The sequence below is a fragment of the Paroedura picta genome, unplaced genomic scaffold (assembly GCF_049243985.1).
Source record: "Paroedura picta isolate Pp20150507F unplaced genomic scaffold, Ppicta_v3.0 Ppicta_v3_sca21, whole genome shotgun sequence".
Classification (NCBI taxonomy): Eukaryota; Metazoa; Chordata; class Lepidosauria; order Squamata; family Gekkonidae; genus Paroedura; species Paroedura picta.
Window position 1 is genome coordinate 1,606,723 of NW_027518618.1, and position 18,685 is coordinate 1,625,407.

Sequence of the window (18,685 nt, forward strand, 5' to 3'; positions counted from 1 at the left end):
GTCCTGATCCCAAAGGGTGTTTTCCTGGGCGTGCAAGAAAGGGGCACAAGAGCCAAGTGCCCCCCCTCTCTATAGAGGTGGTGCCCCCCCCCCCCGCCACGGCCAAGCTGCTTGCCCTGCCGTGACCCCTGTGAAAAGGTCGTTCGACCCCCAAAGAGGTCCCGACCCCCAGGTTGAGAACCACTGCCATATATGGTCATGCTGACCCATCCTCCTTCCCAAAATGGCCACTGATGGGCCTGGAGGGGGTGGGGAGGGGAGGGGCCCCGGGTGGGCGTGTCCACAGCTCTGCTTCCCAGCCATATTCTGCAACATCGCCCCACTTGTGGTGTTTCTCGAAGCCTGGAGAATATTTCAGGGGGTTCTCAACTGGAAAAAAATTGGAGGAACTGAAACTTTTGGACAGTGAGAGAGCCCAGCCTGTGCCGCCTCCCACTCCGCCCCAGCTGATCAGTCCCCCTGCCTGTCTTTCACTTCCTTCTGGCAGTGCTGAGCAAGGGGCAGGCTGTGACCGGACAGTACCGTTTCCTGGCCAGGAATGGAGGCTACCTGTGGGCTCAGACCCAAGCCACCGTCATCTCCAGCAGCAAAAACTCCCAGCCCGAGAGCATTGTCTGCGTGCACTTCATCCTGAGGTCAGATTTTGGGAGGACGCAACGGTTTAGAGGGTGGGGCTCCCCAACACGGTGCCCAGGTGCCTGCTGAGCTTTTCAGAATGTGGGGGGGGGGGCGTTGTGAGGCCGGCCTTGGCACAGGCTGCCCTTATTCAAATGGGTGGGCTTTCCACTGGGGAACGGGTAAGCCAGATTCATGAGAATAAAAGTTTACCTCCTGCTAAAGCCAGCATCCTCCTCCAGCAGTAGCAGCAGTGTCCTCAAACAACAGGAGCACACAAAGAAGATAACAGCGACAAAACAGAGATGTGTACACAATAATACAATATTTAAATAAAATATTCTGAGTTCTGTTTATTATCCAGACCTTGGGACCCAAAGGATAAATTCTCTAGAATGCATGCTGAACATAATTCTGATATAACAAAACCTGCTTCATAGACTCACAGAATCCTAGAGTGGGAAGGGGCCATAGAGGCCATCTAGTCCCACCCCCTGCTCAGTGCAGGATCAGCCTCCAGCATCCAGGAGAAGGATCTGTCCAGCCGGTGCTTGAAGACGGCCAATGAGGGGGAGCTCCCCACCTCCTGAACTACTCTGGCTGTGAAAATGTTTTTCCTGAGAGCTAGCCACTCATTCTACACATAGTTTATGCTCATTATTGTGGGTCCTCTTCTCTGCTACCAACAGGAACCACTCCCTGCCCTCGTCTAAGGGACAAGCTGTCTTATACTTCAAGAGAGCCATCCTGTCGCCTCTCAATCTCTTCTTCTCCGGGCTGAACTTTCTGAAGCCCCTTGGCCTTTCCTCATTCTTGTCGCTCTCCCCCGAACCCTCTCCATTTTGTCCATGTCCTTTTTGAAGTGACCCTCATAACTTTCTTCAGCAGCATTAGACAAACGTACGATCTCAGTGGCCCCTGGCTCACCGCGGCTGGTGTCTCACCTCTTAATGGAGAGACTGCAGCAGGCATTTTTGTAGTATCTACTTGAGAGTTTGCGTCCTCAAATTTAGTTCATGCTGCTGAAGAAAGTTACGAAACAGGCTTTGTTATACCGGAATCCAGTTCAGCTTTCAAGGACTGAATAATAACCAGGACTCAGAATTTTCTACTTCCATGTTATTGTATTATTGCATGCATCTATGTACACACAAACTGTGTTGTTTTTTGCTGCTGTGAAGGTTGCTGGGTGACCTGGGGCCACACACCTGTGCCCCCTCTCCCCCAGCTTCCCGCACAGGGTTTCTGTGAAGATTAAAAGGAGGACAGGGAACTACACACACTTTTGCGATCTTCTTGGAGAAAGGGTGTAATCCGAGATGCTGGAGGAGGGCAGCGACAACCCAGTCCTGGTTTGGGGACTTCTCCCTGCGGAGGTGGGAGCAGAACTGATTTGTCGCTCACTTTCTCTGACTGTGACCTGCGGGAGCCCTGCTGGTTAAAGGCCCAGATTCAAGCTGCTTTCATATCTGACAAAGGTAGCTCTGGCTTTTGAAAGCCCGTATCCCCAAAATCTCGTCAGGTGCTCCTGAGACTCGAATCTGGCTCCTGGATTCAGATGCTTGCTTGGTCTGCCTTTAGCAGAAACCAGCTTCTTTTGCTTTTGTGGCCGCCTGAGTGGAACCCCCCCCCCCCATCCCAAGCCAAACCCTACCTTGTCAGGGAGGCGTTGTGCAGCCGGGATGGTGACCCCCCTAACAGGCGTGTCGGCCTTCTACAGCCAGGTGGAGGAGGTGGGCTTGGTGCTCTCCCTGGAGCAGACCGACCGGCAAGGGGAACACCGCCGGCTGCCCCCGCCCACTCTCGAAGGATTGGACTCAGACGGCAGCCTGGAGGAGCTGGATGCTAACGGCGGGGACACCATTATCAACCTCAGCTTCGGTACAGAGATATCGGGGGGCTGAGCACTGGAGAAGGAGGGGGAGAGGGGGGACCAGGGGCCAGCCACAACTCTGCTCTCTCCTCTCTCTCCTCCTCCAGAGCTGCGGGGGCCCAAGGTCCTGGCCTTCCTGCGTCCGGCCAACATCAGCGAGGAAGAACTGCAGCTGGACCCCAAGCGCTTCTGCAGCCCCGACCTCCAGAAGCTCCTGGGCCCAATCTTTGACCCTCCCGGAGCTCCGAGCCCACCTGGAGGGGCTCCGCGGGCGCGGCCCCCAGCGCCAGCTCCCAAACCTGCCGTGGCCGTCAAGAACACTTCTGGAAACAGCAGCCCAATCAGGAAACTGTTGGGCGAGACCGCAGGGGTATGTGGGCACAAGGGGGCCAGAGGGCAGGTTTGGCAGGACTTGTGCAGCTTCATCACGGAGGAATGGCTTTTGGGGGGTGTGGTGGGGGGTGCATGGAGAGGGAGAGGCAGGGATGAAGGCTCTCGGGCTGAGGAATAAGAATAAGACGGCACTGTGGATAAACACAGATGGACATTTCTCGCCTTGTGGTGAGGTTTTCCTGTGAGAAATGGATTGTATCGAGCAGGGGTAGCTAAACTGGCTGTCCAGCAGGCGGGGGCTCATGGTCCTTGTAGTCCATGGGCACCTGGAGAGCCACAGTTTGGCCACGCCTAGAATAAAGCGAGTTCTAAGAAGTGAGCAGAAAAAACGTGGCCCTGCCTTTTTGCTGCGGAGGAGAGAGGTCAACTTCCTAGTCCTGAAGAGTCTTTTCCGTTCTCTCTTTCCTGCTCCTATTTCTCCAGACTGACCTGCCGGATGAGCTACTTTTTGACATGGAGAACGTCCAGAAGCTCTTTGCTGCCAATAAGGAGACTCAGTCGGTGGAGACGGCGCTGCAGGTACTGCCGGGGTGGAGAGGGAAGTGTGGGTCTCCAGTTCCTTTGCCGAGTTTGAGAGTTCCTTTTTTTGCGAGTGGGGGGGGGGGACGGCAATCTGATATAAACATTCAAATATCCGAAAGACAGTCTTTGAAGAACAGCGTTACGATTCAGCAGACCAACCGTGATGTTGCTGTGTTACCGTCCCTTAATTTAACATTATCCATGATTTTATTCTTCTTTATATTTAAGAATGTGGTGTGTTTGAAACAGACCCCCAGCTCGAACTTAATTTTTAAGCCTTTTTGCAAACTGATCCAAACCGCGCAGGGGTGAGAATTCCCTGGAACGGGGAGAGTCATGCGCCTCCCTTGTTGCCAACAACTCTCTGCTGCCCCCTGCAGGACTATGAAGGCCTGGACTTGGAGATGCTTGCTCCCTACATCTCCATGGATGACGACTTCCAGCTGAGCAGTACCGAGCACCCCCCGTGGCTGGCCGAGAAGCGGGGGGACTTGGGGACCCGGCCAACCTCGCCACCTCCGCGGCCTCGTTCCAGAAGCTTCCATGGGGTGTCTCCTCGCCCGCCCGAATCACCCACCCTTCCTCGCTGGGGCAGCGACACCAGCCTGAGCCAGCCCCGCCCCGCCCAGCCACAAGAGAGTGACCAGTGCGATGCGGGGCAAGTGGTGGAGATGGTGGCCTCCGTGAAGATCCAGGGGCTGGAGGAAGGGACCAACCCACACGTCCCGGGGGCCGCTCTGCCCTTGGGAGGGAGGAAGAGGTGAGTGGGGCGTGGGAGGAAGGCAAGCCAGTAATAAATTCAGATTAAGCCGCTCCATTGAAAATGCGCTTCCAGTCTCTACCGCAGGAGTCGCCAACGTGGTCTCTGCCTGTACACCTTCTCCCCCCCCCCCATGAGTTTTTAGTAATGGATGGGGCCAGGTAGGACTTTTGCCCAGCAAGACTTTTGATTGGCTAGTGGAGATTTCATCGGCTGTGTCTATTTTTTTAAGTGTTGCTTTGGCAGTTGGGTGGGGACTGAAACCATGGCCACCATTTTGTGGCTGCGCCCACCATGCTATGCCAGAAGCCCAAACGTGCCTGTGGGCTCAGAAAGGTAGGAGACCCCTGCCGGGAGCACATCCCATAAATCAAACCACGATGCCAGGGTGGTATCCGAGGGCCAGGGTGAAGGTGCAAGCAGGGAGCTTCTGTTTGTGGGCTCCCGGTCCCTGCCCACGTGTGGGTGGAGCTAGTTACAAACAAGGGCAGAGGCGAGGTTTTGTTTTGATGACTGCCGGCCTGTGTGGAAACGTGAAGATGGAAGCCCGTAGTTTTCACTGAGCCGTGAATTCCATTTGGCCACAGGATCTTTTACTTGGCCTCTGAGTTCACACTTCCTGGCACGTTCAGCCGATTACTCTTGCATCAGACTTGGGATCGGGCAAAGATTAAGGCTGTGAGCCTTTCCGTCGCTTGCTGGTCAACTGTGGCCTTGAAGAGTCATCCAGGAGTTTAATTAATTGATGCCTTAAGGCTTAAGCCCTTTTTGCTTTGGGCTTTGTTTGTTCGTTTCTGCCCTGGAACCAGGACTGATTTTCTGTTCTGGCTGGCATTCCCACAGGAAATGTGTATTTGATTGATCGATTGATTGCTTGATTGACTGATTGATCGATCAATTGATTGATTGGCTTGGGGCAGTGTACAACATGTTAAAAGCTCTCTATATAAATTCTAACAAAACCCTAAAACAGCAAAACCACAAAATTACAACCCCGAGTGCCCAGTTTCTCACCTCCTAGCCTTGTATCGATTTCATCCAGCCATCTGGGCTGGTATACTTGGAGGGGCTGCATTCTGGGAAGGGAGGGGAGATGTGTTGATTTTATTTATTTGGTCTGGTCTCAACCTTAGTGCCATTGTACAGGCCCTGCTGAACTCCAATAGGACTCAGATCTCGACTGGCAGCAGATTCCACCAGGTTGCATACAGCAGGGATAGTCAACCTGTGGTCCTCCAGATGTCCAAGGACTACAATTCCCATGAGCCCCTGCCAGCATTTGCTGGCAGGGGCTCATGGGAATTGTAGTCCATGGACATCTGGAGGACCACAGGTTGACTACCCCTGGCATTCGGATCCTTTTGGCCCTGGGCCCGGTTGAGGCCAGATGTACTTCTTTTGAGCCAGGGACAGACAGCATGTTGGCGCTGGATGATCTATTTTTTTAATTTATTTTGATTACACTTTCTATACCGTCCTCCTGCAAGCCGGCTCAGGGTGGTGTATATCATAAAACCATACAATTCTAGGTTAAAATCAAGGACATATTAAAGACATTAAAACCAGCATCTGCGTTTAATAGCAGCCTCCGTCATCAACGTTGCCCCTCCCACAATCTCTAGATCTCTCCAGATTATAATGTTTCTATGGGGGCATTTATTGAGGGGGACGGGGACATTAAGACATGACAGGATCATTGCCCTCAACCACCATGTCCCCCTTCAGGAGAAAATCCGCCTCAAATACTGTCCGCCGTATAAATCTTCAGTATAACCCTTCTCAAGGATCCCCAGTGTAAACTCTTCAAACTGCAGCCCTCCAGATGTCCACGGACTACAATTCTCATGAGCCCCTGCCAGCGAATGCTGGCAGGGGCTCATGGGATTTGTAGTCCATGGACATCTGGAGGGCCGCCGTTTCACTTCCCCTTATCTAATCCCTCCCAGTCCTAACCTGGGCTGACATGCTCGGCTTCTGATGAGATTGCGCCAGCCTGGGCCATCCAAAGAATGGCTGTCCAGAAGAGTATATTAATAATAATTATTATTGTTGTTGTAATTTTATAGCCTGCCCTTTCCAGTTGGCTCGGGGCGGGTAACAACAAAGAAAAGGTGGGGAACTTCAAGGGGTGGGGGTTCAAAGGTGTTGTGATGCCAAATTTTTATATGTTTTCCCTAATCAGCAGATCAAAAGAAGGTCGGGGCGGGGATGGGGGGGGGCCAAGACGGCTCAGGTGGATGTCCTTGTTTGGGGTGGGGGCTTGTTCCGCTGTGACATTTCATTCCTGCTCCTGTTTCTGTCTGCCTTGGTTTTGTACTTGGCTCAAATCTTCTGTTCCCTGCCCCTCTTGCAGGGCTCGGGAGCTGAGTGTGGAAGAAGAGGGGGACATCTACCTGGAGGCAGGGCCGCCCAAGCGGGCGCATGGCCACGAGCCCGACGGGTTCCTGATGCCATCCCTGAGCCTGGTAGGTGCAAAAGTTGTCTCACTCATCCCCCTCCCTTCCCTGCAGCCCCGGGGTGTGCTCACACCGAAAGCCAGCGTGGTCAATTGGCAGCAGTGACGGACTAAGACCGAGGGTCATCCCCATTTCTAGCATTTGTAGCAGGTTGGGTGACCTTGGTTCTGTCACAAACTCTCGCCCTGGCCTAAATCAAAGTGCAGAAGAGGAGCCATATTGGATCAGGCCAGTGGTCCCTCCAGTCAGGCACTCTGTGTCAGGGGTCCTCAGGAGGTCAACCAGTGAGGCTTGAGCTCAAAAAGCCCTCCCCTTGTGGCCCCCCAAGCACCAAGAAGACGAAGCATCACTGTTCTGCCTAGACCTTGTGGCTCATAGCCAGGCATGGATCTTTGCACCACATGCTTCTCCAGTCCCCTCTTGGAGCTGTCTACACTTGTGAGAAAATGCGAGAGCCAGTTTGGTGTAGTGGTTAGGAGTGCGGACTTCTAATCTGGCATGCCGGGTTCGATTCTGCGCTCCCCCACGTGCAGCCAGCTGGGTGACCTTGGGCTCGCCACGGCACTGATAAAGCTGTTCTGACCGGGCAGTGATATCAGGGCTCTCTCAGCCTCACCCACCTCACAAGGTGTCTGTTGTGGGGAGAGGAAGGGAAGGCGATTGGAAGCCGCTTTGAGCCTCCTTCGGGTAGGGAAAAGCGGCATATAAGAACCAATTCTTCTTCTAATGTCCTAAACCCACTGTTTGTGCCCCAACTGGGGAGAAAACCAGAATATAACTAATCGCAGCTAAGCACAAAAGTGTCAGTTTGGCCCCCTCCCCTGTCCTCCAGCTCCTCCTTTAGGGGACTCCTTTTCTCTTCCTTCCAGGGCTTCCTGTTGAGTGTCGAGGAATGTCTGGACGCCAGATCTGAGCGTGGCTTTGGGAGCAACATGGCTTTGGGCAGGAAGCTACTGTCCCTGGAAGAGCCGATGAGTGAGCATTGCATGCTTGGTTTCTGTGGCCGATTTGCACGTGCGGACGAAGGCCGTGGGGTGGGCAGGCCTAAATAGGCAGCGGGGATAAAACTCGCAAGCCTGCAGACGTGGTTCGTACCCTTGTGTCCTGTCCCAGTAGGGACCATTGGTTTATTCAAGTTACTTCTAGTCTGCCTTTCTTTCTGGGATTCCAGGCGGATTCCACAGGGTGGAATGGTGCAGTAGGATTTGACTTGTGGAAAGGTGGATGCTGTCAGAGGGGACGCAAAGCCATAAGTATTAACATAAGTTAAACCAGCCTTTTTCAACCTTTTGGCCATGGAGGAGCCCCTGAAAGAATTTTTTAGGTTAAGAGGGCTTGAAGGGGGATGGAATGGAGCATGTGTGATAACAGCTGGCCACGCCTCCCTGCCATGCTCCTGGAAGTGACATCACAGCCCATGTTGATAGGCAGGCTTCAGGAGGACTGGGGCGAGGGGGAGTGACAAGAGGCTGCTTAAACATGGAGTAAGAGTGCCCGGCATAGTAACTTGTCAGCCTTTGAGGTAGATACTCTACATCAGGGGTAGTCAAACTGCGGCCCTCCAGATGTCCATGGACTACAATTCGCTGGCAGGGGGCTTCTGGGAATTGTAGTCCATGGACATCTGGAGGGCCGCAGTTTGACTACCCCTGCTCTACATGCTAAGTGCAAGGGAAGGGGTTGGCAGCCCCCATGCTGCCCCCAGGCATCGCGTTGGGGACCCTTGCCCTTACTTCTACCCTGAGTTTCTTTCTACACGGCATCGTTACATATCTCCTGTGCAAAAGGTTCTTTGGAAGTCTTGTCCTAGGAACCTCTTGTTTTCTATGCATGGCGAGGTAAGATTTTAATACACAAGTCCGTAATAATGAGGATTTGGGGCCCCCAGTAAACATGAGTTTAGTGATGCACAAGAGCTGTGTGAATTCTGCACGGACCCAAGCAGCGTAGCAAAAGAGCATCGCAGTCCATCCTATGTCTTTTGTGCAGGGGTAGTCAAAGGGGTAGCATTTGCTGGCAGGGGCTCGTGGGAATTGTAGTCCATGGACATCTGGAGGGCCGCAGTTTGACTACCCCTTCTTTTGTGTTTCATTATTATCACTCGGAGTCTACCTGTCTTCCTGAGAGTCAAGGTGGATTCCAAGTACGATGGAATTATCTGGGCAGTCAATATGCCCGTTAGAAAATAACAACCACGTTTGAACAATAACATCATTCGACTCTTAAGAGCAAAGGAAAACAAAGTTAATTCAGTCAATCAGCAGGTGGATTTAGGTACGATAACCCTCGAATGTAACAGCAGAGATTCCTGGTAGAACAGCAGAAGGCAGGAACTGGGAGGGGAGGGAAGACATTATCTCTGATAGAAGTAACCTCGTGAGGTGATCCGTGACGTCCCAGCTCTGCTCCTCTCCAAGAAATGCTCTCCTTTAATCACTTCTGCTTGGTCCGTAGGCACGACAGATAGCCGTGAGGGCAACAGATCTGTGATCTGCAAACCAGGCCATAGGACTGTGCAGAAATCGCATGGAGGACCCTTTGTCCCTCTCCAGTGTCATAATGCTGCTGCTCACTGGAGCACCGGTGATCGATCTGGGGTTCCCTGTAGGCTTCTGGGTCTGCCCTGAATCCAGGATGGGTTAGTTCCCTTGTCCTAGGCAGCCTGCGGAACCCGCTGCCCCATGATCATCCCGTATTTTGTCCCCCAAAGGCACCACTTTGGTTTCAACACCTGCAATATTCTACCCCTCCTTGTCTCCCCTTGTCTGGCCTCTTCCTCCCTCCCGTCTCCAGGCCTCCTGGGGGACATGCTGCCTTTTGTGGTGGACGGACCAGCGCTCTCTCAGCTGGCCCTGTACGATGGTGAGGACGAGGCTTCGGTGCGCAGTGGAGAGCATTTCCAGCTCGGGGAGGAGCTCCTCGTTGAGTTGGACCAGGCCACCTGAGGAGAAGGCAGCCACGCCTCCGCCACAACTTCATACCACACTCCTGCTTCGCAGATGGGACAAACGGAACCAAATCCAACCCCGAATCATCCATGAGAGGCAGAGTTGGAGGGGCTCCTTCCTCCTCCTCCTCCTCCTCCTCCTCCTCCCCCTCGCCCTGCGCCTCCTCTAAGCCTTCTTCCCCCGGCCTCCCCCAGCCTCCGCCAGGGTCCTTAGAAATCTTCCTACCTCAGTCCCGACCCCCTCACAGGGCAGCCTCTCCTCTGGAGATGGTGAGGGAGGAAGGCCCAGCAGAACCTAGGAGCCTGCCCCCTTAGGGACAACCGCCCGCCTGACCCCGAATGCGTATCCTTTGAATATTCCTGAGGCTAGAAGCCAGGTGGTGGGGTGACGTCAGCGCACCCCGGTCCCACCTAACGGTCAGAGGACGCGGCGCCGTTCATTTCCCAAAGGAGGAGGCAGAACGACAATGGGAGACGTGGGGCGGTCCGGCCAGGGATGGCCAGGATCCCCGGCTTACATCTGCCTCCTCTGGAATAAGGGACGCAGTGTGCGTTGCGCACTGTCCTTTCCCCGTCCTCAGTTTCGTGCCAACCCCAAAGCTGTTGCCTGTGAACATAAGCGGGGCCATTTTCCTCGTCCATGTCCCCAGCTTCTCACACGAATCCACCCATTCCTGAAGTCAACTGGGACCACCCGATCTTGGGATGGGGAGAAAGGGGGACTTGCTCTAATATCGCACGACTCTTTGGGAGGAGGGTTGACGTCAGCTGTGCGCCTCTCAGGAGACCCCTGTCCTCTATTTCCCAGAATCCTTCAGGTGCCTCTTTGGCGGTAGCGCCCGACTCATTTACCTCAGCGAGCCCCTCGCCCTTACCAAAGGGACACGGAGGGCCTCAACAGCGCCTCAGTTAACCGAGAGACACATTTTTGGTCACGGTCCATTTTTTCTTTTTGGTTGCTACCCCATATTCCATTAATGTTTTTTTCCTGAAGTGGCCAAAAATGTAATAGGTTTGAATTATTTTCTACAGCAAGGTAGAGGCAATCATGGTGCTTTTGGCCACATTTATGACCCTGTTTAAGCTCCGTTTACACTTGCAGGAGCCGAAACACTTCTTGGTGTCATGGCCACGTGTTTTAAAACGTAAAGGATCTGAATGTATTGCAAAGATCAGGGGAGGCAACCTATTTTTAAAAAAATACCTGTTTAAAAATAGGATTTTAGACCTCAGCTCCTCGTATTATTATCAGAAATATTTCTAGCTTTTTTGGAGGAAGCTCCTCCCACCCTCTTTTTCATCGAGTGGGGGTAATTTTGTGGCTCAATGAATCCTAAAAATTGTAATAAAAATCGCAAACTTTTTATTAGGAAAAAAAGGCAAAGCAAACAAAAAAATATACGGCTTTTAGCATCATGCAAGCCACAAAGAGCTGGACAAGCAAACAGGGATGAAAGAATCGGAAACTACATAGCAAATTTTAAGGAACCCAAATGTTATTGATAGAATCAGAAGCTTTTGAAGACAATCCTGGAAAACCCCAGAATTGATTTAAGACAAGTGAATTTAACAGGGGACGTTGACCCACTGGGATTAGCAATCCAGTAAGATATATGCAATTCCAACCTGAAAATAGCTTCATATGAAAAAAAAAAAAAAACAGCATTTTTTTTTTACTAGGATTTGATTTTGTTTAAAATTTAATTCCAGTTTTTCTGTTTTGACCAGGGGTTTGGTGGAGGGGGGTGTAAAATTTCGAAGAGAAAGCCTCCGTCTTTCTCTTGCCCCCGTCCTGAACGCGCTTTCTTTGGGGCCTGCTCTGTTGAATTGAATGGAACCGACTCCAGCGTACAGGTTTGAGATCCTCGCCCTAACCCTTTCCCAGCCTGCTTGAATGCATATTTACTCTCAAGTAAGCCCCACTGCGTTGACCGGGGTTTACTCCCAGGCCAGTATGCATAGGATTGCAATCTCAGCTACGATGTTCTAAAACAGCATGGAAAGGTGATCTGTTCTCAGCCGCTGTGCAAAAGGAATTGGAATGGCCACGATATGACCGAAATGTCAGGTCCTTAACTCCTTCTACTGCCCAGAAGCTGGGTCACCTTTCCATTCTGTCCAAAGAGTTCTGTATAGCTCAAAACCCTGCATACTTCTGCACCAGCTATGGTTGGTGAATAGATTCAATTGCCTTACCTCTTCTATGTCTTTCGATTTGAGAGACTCCTGATAGTCATCATTCCTCATAAAGTTGCCCCGAATTTTACGCAGGACAGACCTCCTCTGGCTTTTACAGTTCAAACAGTAGAGAGGACCTAGGTAAGTGCAGTTTCTCCCCCCCGCCCCATATTATTGAGGTGGGGGAAGTGGTACGGGCAGAAATCCTCTCTTCTATTGCACTGTTAAAGTCAAAGGAATCCTTTGCCCCCACCCCACAGGGATGCTGGTGAATACCTCCCCTCAATTATTTCTCCACTTAGTGGCAAAAATTCCCCATTAGTCTCAGTTTAAAAACGAGTCTTGTTTTTAAAACCTCACTTCTTTCTCCCTTGCCATTTTTACTTAAACTTTTATTGTTGTTGTTAATACTGGATTTTGTAACTCCCAGTCCAGGCTTATTTAGCGTAATGCACCACTCCCCCCGCCCCCCCCGCCAGGCCAGTGCCCTTGGATTAAACTTCAGTAAGAAAAGTCTGTAAGCTAAATCAGGGTTTCTCCCCACTTCCGCAGGAAGTGCCAGAGACCCTTGGGGTGTGTTTGTGTGTGTGTGCCATGCACGTGGATATTGGGGAGATGGCCGTCGTGGCCCTCCCTGGCTAAGATATTCCCCTTTTCCTCCATATACTGGCTCCGTCAGCTGGTGAGCACCGGGGAGAAACAAACGCCCCAGGCACTGCCTCTGACATGGCTTGGCTACCTTCCCTTCTGCTCCCCAATTCCAGCGCATCTCGCGATAGTTCGCTGGAGGACCCATAAAGAGGCAGGAGAAGGAAGCTTTGCTGGAAAGCATACACAGGTGGACAAGCTCTGCATTCCCGCCCTACACGGGGCGTTGAGGGCACCCAAGCAAGCAGGTAGGTGGAGGGTTCCATCAACACGGACCGCAGAGCTAAGGCCACTGCTGCGGTCTCTCCCCCCCCACTTCCTACTGGGAACGCCCGCCTTGCAAAAACTTCACTATGCTCAGATCACACGTGCCCTCAGCCCGCCCCTCCAACACCCAAGAGAGCGGGGTAAATCAAAAGGGCATCTGCCCCTCCATCCCGGAGGAAGTCCCTTGGGAACCGCCGTTTCCGAAGGACGATGCCCCAAACCAGGTTGCCTGAGCTGCACCATTCACCTGTGCCTTCAACGCTGAAGATTTCACCAGCACCAAAAAAACCCACCGATCTCTTCCGGGTTGGTGAGAACAACCGTAGGTGGCATGGGAGAATACAGGGGGTGGGGGGACCAAAGTCAGCCAGGTCCCCCGCTTTTCCCACTGAAGTGGAGCCCCTGTTTTGGGCAAGCACATCTGGCAACCTCTTCTCCTTTCCTTACAGGCTTCCTTCTCCCAGATTTCTCCTGCCTCGTGTTATGCTTTTTGAGGTTATGGGGTAGGTATATTTGGGGGTGGGGGGAGGGGAGGAGCCCCGGCAGTGGGTGCCAAGTTGTACAAACCGTTCCAGGTTCATTGCATGCGAAACACACACGTACACACACACACATGCGCGCGCGCGCCGAGATAACAACGCACCAAGACACAATCGTAAGCATGTGCAATCTCACAACGACAGGCCGCTTGTGGCCCAGGCAGCTCATTTTTTTTTGTTGTTTCTCAGAAGCCGCACTCGATAACACGCACAGAACAATAGAATCTCAAAGCCAGGTGAAGAACACAGGATGTTGTCATTCTTTCTCTCTCTCTCTCAAAACTCTTCTCGTTTCCTTTGGGGGCGGGTGTCCCGCTCTCGCCACCCGCCCCGCCGCTGCCGTTGTCGATTTTTACATGGTTTCGTTTTTGTCTCTCTTTATTATGATTCCCCCACCCCCGAGACTGTGGTGAATGATTATGCCCCTCCCCTTTTTCGACTAGTGTTTCCGTTGTTTATTATGGTAGGGTTGTAGCGTTTTAATTTCTCGTCCGACCCCGAAGCCTGACACTGTGACCTAGCTGCCGTCCGAACCCCCTCCCCTCTGGATTCTAACCAGTCCTGCAACTTTTTTTCAGGAAATAAAGCAGGGGGGGAGGTTGTGTCTCTCTCCCTCTCTGTGACAAGCACTCGTTCTCGTGCCTGGGGGGCGATGGACTCCCTGCACGCCTCCGCCCCTTCTTCAGAGGCAGCTCATCTCATGTACTTGGTGGCATCCCTATCGACTGGGGCGGCTCGCTGCCCCCTCCTGCCATCCCTACTTCCGGGGACGTATCATGCAAACGGAGCATGAGGTGCTATTCTGTCCCTGGGGTAGCGTTTTAGGCCACATGGTGGCCGTGGTGCTTCTCCCCCCCACTTCCTCCAGTCAGCCTTCACAGAGAGGGTGGCGGCCAGCTCCACCCACCTGTCAACACTCAGCTCCAATTGGTGGTTGGTAGCCCCACCCCCAATGCGTGGTGCTCCACACACACACACACATACCTCCCTTCATTCCCAGGGCCTGCATAGGCCACGGGTAGGATTGCCATGGTGCTAGGCCACGGATAGGGCTGCCACGGTGCTAGGCCATGAGTCGGGTTGCCTGCCTGTTTTATTTTTCCAGAAGGGCGGTGTTGCCCCGTTGCCGAGGGGGGCCGTTATTCGAGCGCCCCTGTGCTGTGAACAGTGGCATAAAGCGGGGGAAGTCCACCGGGGGCCGTGTCTCCTGTCATGAAAAGCACCGTGACGGGGGACGGAGGCCCGCCGGCTCTCTCTCTCTCTGACTTCCCCGCAACTCTAAAAAGGCACGGGAGGCCTCTGAATTCGGCACCCCGGAGTAGGAATGTGTCATCAGCTTTCCCGCTCCAGCTGTTAGAAGCATGAAGGGGGGACTCGCACCTGGTGCACCAAGGGACACGCCCCTCCGTCCCGAGTGGCAGTCACCAAGCCACGAGGAAAGCCCTGGTGCTCCGCCCCTCCATTTAGTGGTGGTGGCGGCTGGGCTATGCAGGAGATGCGGCTCCCCCCTTCTGTCAGCGGCAGCCACTCGGCAACCTGTGGCATTTGGCTAGGCTGCTCAAAGGGAGCCCCTTAGCTGACCCAACGGGGATCTGTCTGGTTCACTTCTCCGGATCCCCTCGAAAGAGAACGAGCTGCCATGTCACAGATTATGTCAAAGCGTACATAACCGGGAGACACAACCTCCCCTCCTGCCACGCTTATACACGCACATAGCCCCCCCTTCCCTCCAAGCATTTGTCATGCCAGCCAGCACTGAATGGGGAGGTCGGTTTTCAAAATGGCTGCCGGGGACGCCTGAGACTTTTGGGGAGCTTGTCTCAGATCTCCTCTGTGCTGAGATCAGTAATGGCCGTCCAGACGGAGCATTGGCCTCGACTGACACCCTTTCCTGCAACAAGTGTCTTAGGAGAGGGCCTTGGGTGTGCTAGGAAGGACCCCCTTTCTAAACAAACCGCTGGGAGAGTCCAGATCAGACACCCTGGACATTTTAGGTTGGGAAATAGTAGCTACAGTGATCCTTTCCTGCCCGAGGAGTGAAGACACTAACGAAGAAGAAGAGTTGGTTCTTATATGCCGCTTTTCCCTACCCGAAGGAGTCTCAAAGCGGCTTCCATTCACCTTCCCTTTCCTCTTCCCACAACAGACACCCTGTGAGGTGGGTGAGGCTGAGAGATCCCTGAGATTCCTGCTCCGTCAGAACAGCTTTATCAGTGCCATGGTGAGCCCAAGGTCACCCAGCTGGCTGCATGTGGGAGAGCTGGGCATCAAATCCAGCTTGCCAGAGTAGAAGGCCGCACTCCTAACCACTCCACCAAGCTAACTCTCTGGGGGTAGTGTACGGATTTCCTTGATGTTTGTATCTCTTGCCCTATGGGGCAAACGGAAGTGACATTTCAAAAGAGGAAGATAGGATAGGAAAAAAGAGTTAAGGTTCCCCCCTCCTATTACCGACCCCGATCCTGCACCGCTGGCACCACCCAGCAACCATGTACTGATGGTGGAGACCCATTTAGGGCTCTCCCGGCGATTGGTTTGGTTTGGTCCCCCCTTTCCCGTGCAAAGATTATGAGGCCCTGCGTGGGCAGACTGCGCACATTGCATGTCGGCCAGAATTCTCTGGCACCAAGTCACCAGGTTTAGGTGGCAGGTGTTCCCTGAAGATGGAAAGCTTGAAAACCACTGAACTTGGTTCTTGGTCAAGTCAAGGCCTTATTTTCGAGACTCCTCCTTTGGTGTGCTCCTCAAGGATATATTGACTGGCCTGTAAGTAAATAGCAGCAACCAGGGCCAGTTGAATCTAGCTTGTGCCTGTTTGGCTGAGGGCTCACAAGGTTGTCACTTGGAGGAGGGCAGGATGCTGTTTCTGCTGGCTGCAGAGGAGAGGACACGCAGTAATGGGTTTAAACTTCAAGTACAACGATATAGGCTAGATATCAGGAAAAAGTTTTTCACAGTCAGAGTAGTTCAGCAGTGGAATAGGCTGCCTCAGGAGGTGGTGAGCTCCCCCTCACTGGCAGTCTTCAAGCAAAGGTTGGATACACACTTTTCTTGGATGCTTTAGGCTGCTTTGGGCTGATCCTTCGTTGAGCAGGGGGTTGGACTAGATGGCCCCTACGGCCCCTTCCAACTCTATGATTCTATGATTCTATGACAACCTTCAGTTGGATCCTCCAGTGCAGGGGTAGTCAACCTGTGGCCCTCCAGATGTCCATGGACTACAATTCCCATGAACCCCTGCCAGCAAACGCTGGCAGGGGCTCATGGGAATTGTAGTCCATGGACAGCTGGAGGGCCCTGCTCCAGTGGATCCAATGTTGGCCATCAAAGTCAACAAACAAACACCTAGGAATAAATTGGGAGCGATTGCGGGGAGGTGTGGTCCAGATTGGCAGTTGTAGTGGAGAGGCAAACCTGCCCAGAGACAGAATCACCCTGGAAGTTAAACAGCTAAATTCTGAAGTGGGCTAAACTTGCAAACATTAGGGCGATTACATCGGTAACACTATAAAATCAGAGTCCAATAGCACCTTTAAGACCCACAAAGATTTATTCAAGGCGTGAGCTTTCGAGTGCTTGCACTCGAAAGCTCACGCCTTGAATAAATCTTTGTGGGTCTTAAAGGTGCCACTGGACTCTGATTTTATTGTGCTACGTCAGACCAACACGGCCACTCATTTGAATTGGTGACACTGGCATCAAGGGATCAGGAAAATATGCTTTCAGTGTTGAAGGCACACGTCAGCCTTAGCTCAGATCAGTGTTGACAAGGGACTTTTGGGGGTGGTTGAATTGACTTGAGATGCTGGGGGAGTCCCTAATTCCAAGCATTTCATTCACCTGAGTGTGTGTTGACCAGAAAACTGCTCCCAGAGTCATAGGGAGGGCACTGCTTCTCTACTGACCCCCCGTTCCAACTGATGGTAAGTAAAATGCTGGGTGAGAAAGCAGAAGGATCCCTGACATTCTTGAATGGGAAATCCTGTGTACAGAGGCCTGCTCTTGAACCAGGGGCTGGAGAGGGAGGGGCAGATTCCCTGCATGGGATATCCCGGAGTTAGTAGACCATGGGCCAACGAAGGCGTTGGGTCCGCACCTCATTGGACATTGTGCCGCTGCAGCCACAGTCCGCACACGATATTCCAGCTACAACCGACTGCAGTGTCACAATGTCCTATGCTGGGCGCAGGAGGGCTTGCTGGCTATGACATGGGGGTGTGGGAGGGGCTTCACCGACGGGGAGGGCAGGCTATAGGAGGACGCAGCATCTGTCCAGGCTTCGGGGAAATCTGCTTTTATATCTATTTTATATTGTTTCCTCCCCCCCCCTTGTGTATGCTTAATTTCCCCCTCTGTGGTGGGATCGGGTTTGCCTCCTGCTGCGTCTGTATCTATCGCTGTTGTGAGACATAAAATACGTCTGGTAACATCACTTGCCTCTGCGTGGCTTCTTTTATTGCGCAGGGACAGGCCATGCCGATTGAACCGCGATCGCAGCGTCTGTTGTTCATGGGTTGACATTTTTGTGCCATCCTCCCTTACAGCTCAGGCCAGTTCACCATAGATAGATCTCAGGAGACGTGCTCCAGCATGGCAGGTGCAGCACGTTCTGTGAATCAGACTCTGCCCACTGCCTCAACGTCACTGAACATTTCACCATCAAACCTTTTAATGTTTGGCCGTAACCCAGCAGATTGGAAATCACCCCTGTGATGGATCCAGAAGGCATCTGTGATAGGAGGGGTGTCCGGAGGGCCCAGTAGATGCTGTCAAACATTCCTACCACCACCCAAGAAGAACACAATGGCCGCTGGATGTCCTTGTTTTAGCCCTTTTGTTTGCAGCGTGGCTGTCCTACAGCATGGTTTGTCATTCCAAAGTTACTATATTTCCTGAGTAGGACAAATGAATTCTTCTCAGACATGAATTGTGTAAGGGGGAAGAACAGTGAATCCCGATCTTTAGTGTGCAATTATAAATGCACACTCCATCAAAACTGGAGAAGAGTGTTATGAAGACTTAAAACTCAAAAGTGGAAAAAGACCTTTATTCAAAAATGCTTATGTGTAAATCAGTATATTAGCGACCTTTGTTAGGGAGCTCAAGGCAGCTTAAGAATTTGGGTTTTCCACATTCTTGTTTATTTGGGGGGAGGGTTCACCTGCTCCACACGTGTTTCACTCTCTCTAGGGGTCAATTCAATACTATACAACCCTTTCGAACCTGTGGGGACCTAAAAGAAACCCAGACCAAGGGCCCTCTGCTTAACCTGCAGGCAACCTGCATTGTACAGGGGTTTAATGAGCAGGGTCACTGAACACCAAAGAGTTCCAACTGTTATTATTAGCCCAGGGTTGCTACGCAGAGGCAAGTGAGAACGAGCCACCTCTGCTTGCCTGCCGTGTCCTAGATAACCCAGTTTACCTCGATCTTGTCAGATCTCAGAGGCTAAGCAGGACCAATCTTGGATGGGAAGTCCAGGGTTGC

At 52.5% G+C, this 18,685-nt stretch overlaps 1 protein-coding gene across 3 annotated transcripts in view; it reads left to right on the forward strand.

Annotated features, from left to right (window-relative positions):
• The window catches only part of HIF3A (hypoxia inducible factor 3 subunit alpha), a 49,065-nt gene extending 31,435 nt beyond the window's left edge, over nt 1–17,630 (forward strand). For all 3 annotated transcript variants that reach the window (XM_077318655.1, XM_077318656.1, XM_077318657.1), the window contains exons 8-15: nt 488–635; nt 2,336–2,496; nt 2,596–2,858; nt 3,305–3,400; nt 3,784–4,163; nt 6,517–6,628; nt 7,489–7,594; nt 9,413–17,630. In XM_077318655.1, coding sequence (XP_077174770.1) covers nt 488–635; nt 2,336–2,496; nt 2,596–2,858; nt 3,305–3,400; nt 3,784–4,163; nt 6,517–6,628; nt 7,489–7,594; nt 9,413–9,564 — 1,418 coding nt within the window. In that variant the 3' untranslated portion in view covers nt 9,565–17,630. The remainder of the gene's footprint in view (nt 1–487; nt 636–2,335; nt 2,497–2,595; nt 2,859–3,304; nt 3,401–3,783; nt 4,164–6,516; nt 6,629–7,488; nt 7,595–9,412) is intronic.
• The last annotated feature ends 1,055 nt before the right edge of the window (nt 17,631–18,685 follow it).